General features: G+C 60.1%; 1 protein-coding gene across 1 annotated transcript in view; it reads right to left on the reverse strand.

Annotated features, from left to right (window-relative positions):
- LOC113211985 (metabotropic glutamate receptor 6-like) overlaps positions 1 to 3170 on the reverse strand; it is a 52640-nt gene that overhangs the window by 5556 nt on the left and 43914 nt on the right. Inside the window, exon 3 of the mRNA XM_052266011.1 lies at positions 1893 to 2144. Within this exon, the coding sequence (XP_052121971.1) occupies positions 1893 to 2144 (252 nt within the window). The remainder of the gene's footprint in view (positions 1 to 1892; positions 2145 to 3170) is intronic.

Consider the following 3170-nt stretch of genomic DNA (forward strand, 5'->3'; position numbering starts at 1 on the left):
CGCTCGAAATCAGTGCCGCGGGGATAAATCCTTGCTGATTATAACGCCCCGGGTGCGCCCCCCCTCTCCCCTCTCCCTCCCCGCACGGGCTGGCGCCCCGCGGCCCCTCGCCCACCGCCGCGCCGCGCGACCCCGCCGGGGGCCCCAGGCCCCAGTGGACGATAAAGCAGCAAAGTGAATGTCGAGAGGGGTTGGCTTGTGAACGACAGTGCAGGCAAGGCACTTTACCGGCCCATAAAACCTGTATAATCTGCGTGAAAGAGTATAACAGTCACCTCGCGCTTTTACTCACCGCCTTGCCTAAACACAATGCCCCGCTTTACGACCTGCTCGCTCTGCTCGCTCTGCTACCGCCCTCCACCTCCGGCTCCCAATGCCCCGCCGGCCTCGCCGGGCCGCCGTGAAAAGGCAATCTCAAAACACGACTTTGCACTGCAACAACTAAACACGGCCGCTGCACCAGTACAGACCCCTCCCTCTCTCCCTCTCTCTCTCTCTCTCTCTCTCTCTCTCTCCCTCTCTCCCTCTTTCTTCTCTCTCGTGCCATCATTGCCCCGATATAAGGAAACTCCCCCCTCTTTTCCATTCGCTTGCAGTGCAGGCGAGCCTAACCGCGCCCCCTACCCTCCCCTCCCCGAGCCGCTCGATGCTCATTTTGATTCGGTTTGTTTAGAGACGAAGTTGGATAGCAATTATTATCCGGCGCGCCACCACTGCTCGGCTCGTCTCAGCTTGGCCCGGCCCTGCTCGGCGGGGAGCGTGCGGAGAGTGCTAAGGTGGAATGAAAATCTGGGACTTCGAAAGGTAATTTGAAAACCATAGTTCTTTAGGATATGCTGACGATCTTTAACGGCCATTATCTCATGAAAAAAAGAAAGGAATTTGTTCCCCCAACTAACGATTTTGTTACCATAGACATAACAAACAATTAAAGTTGCAGACGAAGTTCGTTATTAGGCTTCGCGTGCGCTAAAGCGCAAAACGCGAAGCCTTAAGCGGAGACTTTGGTGTCTGTGCGTGCCGTGATTTTGTCGTGCACACCAAGGCTGGAGGGGAAGTGACCAGCCTCACACACGAGCCCACCACACTTCCCCTCCAGCCTTGGTCGTGCACACAGGCGAGGGGGGGGGGGGGGAGAAACGGACGGAGAGAGACTCAGACGAAACCGCACCTCGTACTCCGCAATGTGTGCAAAAGTCTGTGCGTGTGTGTGCTAGAGAGTATAAGTCTCTAAGTGTGTGCGCGTGTGTGTGAGCAGAGGGATGTTTGGTTGGTGTGAGTGTATGTGTGTGTGTGGGGAGGTCGCGGCACTCCCGGCAGGAATGCGCCTTGGGCTTGGGCCCCACAGGCGGCCTGTCGCCACAGAAGCTGTTGGCGGGTCTGGCCTCTCCAGTCTGGCCTCTGTCCGGGCAGCGTGAAGCGAGCGAGCTTCGTCCGAACTTGACGGCGGTCGCGAAGACTCGAGCGCACGCGTGCAGTGGCATGGCGTGGTGTGGGTCGGGCAGCCTGGTAGGGGACACGCTCTTTGGTCCAAACTTGTGCTGCGCGGGGCGAATCTCACTGGCCTGGAATGCCGGGCGGGAGCCACGGCGGCAGGGGACGGCGAGACTCGACTGCTCGGATGCTTTCTGTGCCTTGCAACCTGGCCGCCGCGGCACGCTGTCGCGCTGTCGCTGTGCCCGGGCCCGGCCTCGCCGCGAGGGACGCGAGCTACGCTACCAAAGAGATTAGTTGGAGCGGAGAGCTGAGGCCGTATTAAGCTGATGGAGGCAGCAGCCGCCGCCGCCGAGGGGAAGGGGGAGCCCACCTCGGGATCACCAGCCCGACATGGCCCGAGGAGCATGGAAAGGGCCGCTCGTTGATCGTCGTGCAGACAGCACAGGGGTACTCACCGACGAACCACGGGTTGCGCTTGTTGTTGTCGGGCGTGAGGTTGAGGAAGTAGTCCTCGAAGCCGCGCACGGGGTTGGCCTGCGGCTGCACGGACAGCGTGCCCTCCACCTCGGGCTCGTTGCCGTCCGAGACGAGCGAGCGCGCCGACCAGCCGTCCGAGCCGATCCACGAGAAGCGGCCCGTCGCGTTCTTGCGCCGCACGGCCCGCATCACGCCCGCCACCTCCTGGTCCGAGCCGAAGATGATGACGCCTGGGAACACAAGAGACAGAGTGGAGTTGAGCGGGGGGGTGTCTTCCTCCCAGCTTATATTCCTTTTCTTTCTTTTACAATGATACAGATGCAGATGACGCAGGAGTAAAAATGACGACCATAGCATAATGAATCGAATGAGCCTTTGTTCGTGTCGATACATCATGTCGTTCGCTGCCCATACATAAATTCGTAAAAATAGTTTTCAGCAGGTTTCTTGCAAAATCTTTTCTGAAATAATTTTTTTTCCGGCGGAGAGCGCGCTAGGAACTTTAGGGTAGACTCACTACTAGGACACATTTTTTTTTTGGGGGGGGGGAGGGTCCACATATTGGATTTTGGTCCACCATGTGGACCCCTCGCACGAAAAGTGCTAATTAAACGCGTTTTTCCTGGGTTGTCGCGTGCTCCGGGGCGGATGGCCGTGCTTGCGTGGGCGGCGGGGGCGAGGCGCGCCCCAGAGGAATGCCCACCTTGAATTTAGTTGTACGCTTAGTTAGCGGGGCCCTCCACTCCACTCCCCCGAACAGGTGGAACTGAACTGATTTACTGTGCCCTGCTCCGCCCTGCGCGGCCTGGCCTCCGCCCCCGGCAGCAGTGTCACCACTACGCCGGTACCCAAATTTATGTGCATTTCTCATCAGAGCAGCCATATTCACATGCGCCCACCGCAGCGGCAGCCGGCGGCGGCCCTGGCGGCGGCGCTCCTCTCCTCTCGGGGAAATAATTCGGGGCCAACCGTGCGCGTCGGCTGCCTGCTCCGCCCGCACGCGCTGTGCTCCCCGAGCCCAGCCCTCCAGCCGTACTTCATCGATTTAGTTTCAGATTCGCTTTGAGGGTGCTTGCCGTAGCGTGCCGTAGCGGGTACCGAACCGCAGTCCCATACCGTGCGTACGGTACCAGCCGGTACCTACAGCCCCGGCGCCTCGGCGGGAGGCCGGACACGGGCGGTTATCTCGAAGGCGCCCTCGTTACTCGGTACCCTCCGCCTCCCCCGCCTCCATGGAGCCCGAGTGGTACCCCCTG

This window comes from Frankliniella occidentalis, unplaced genomic scaffold, assembly GCF_000697945.3.
Source record: "Frankliniella occidentalis isolate FOCC.00 unplaced genomic scaffold, Focc_3.1 Scaffold34, whole genome shotgun sequence".
Lineage (NCBI taxonomy): Eukaryota > Metazoa > Arthropoda > Insecta > Thysanoptera > Thripidae > Frankliniella > Frankliniella occidentalis.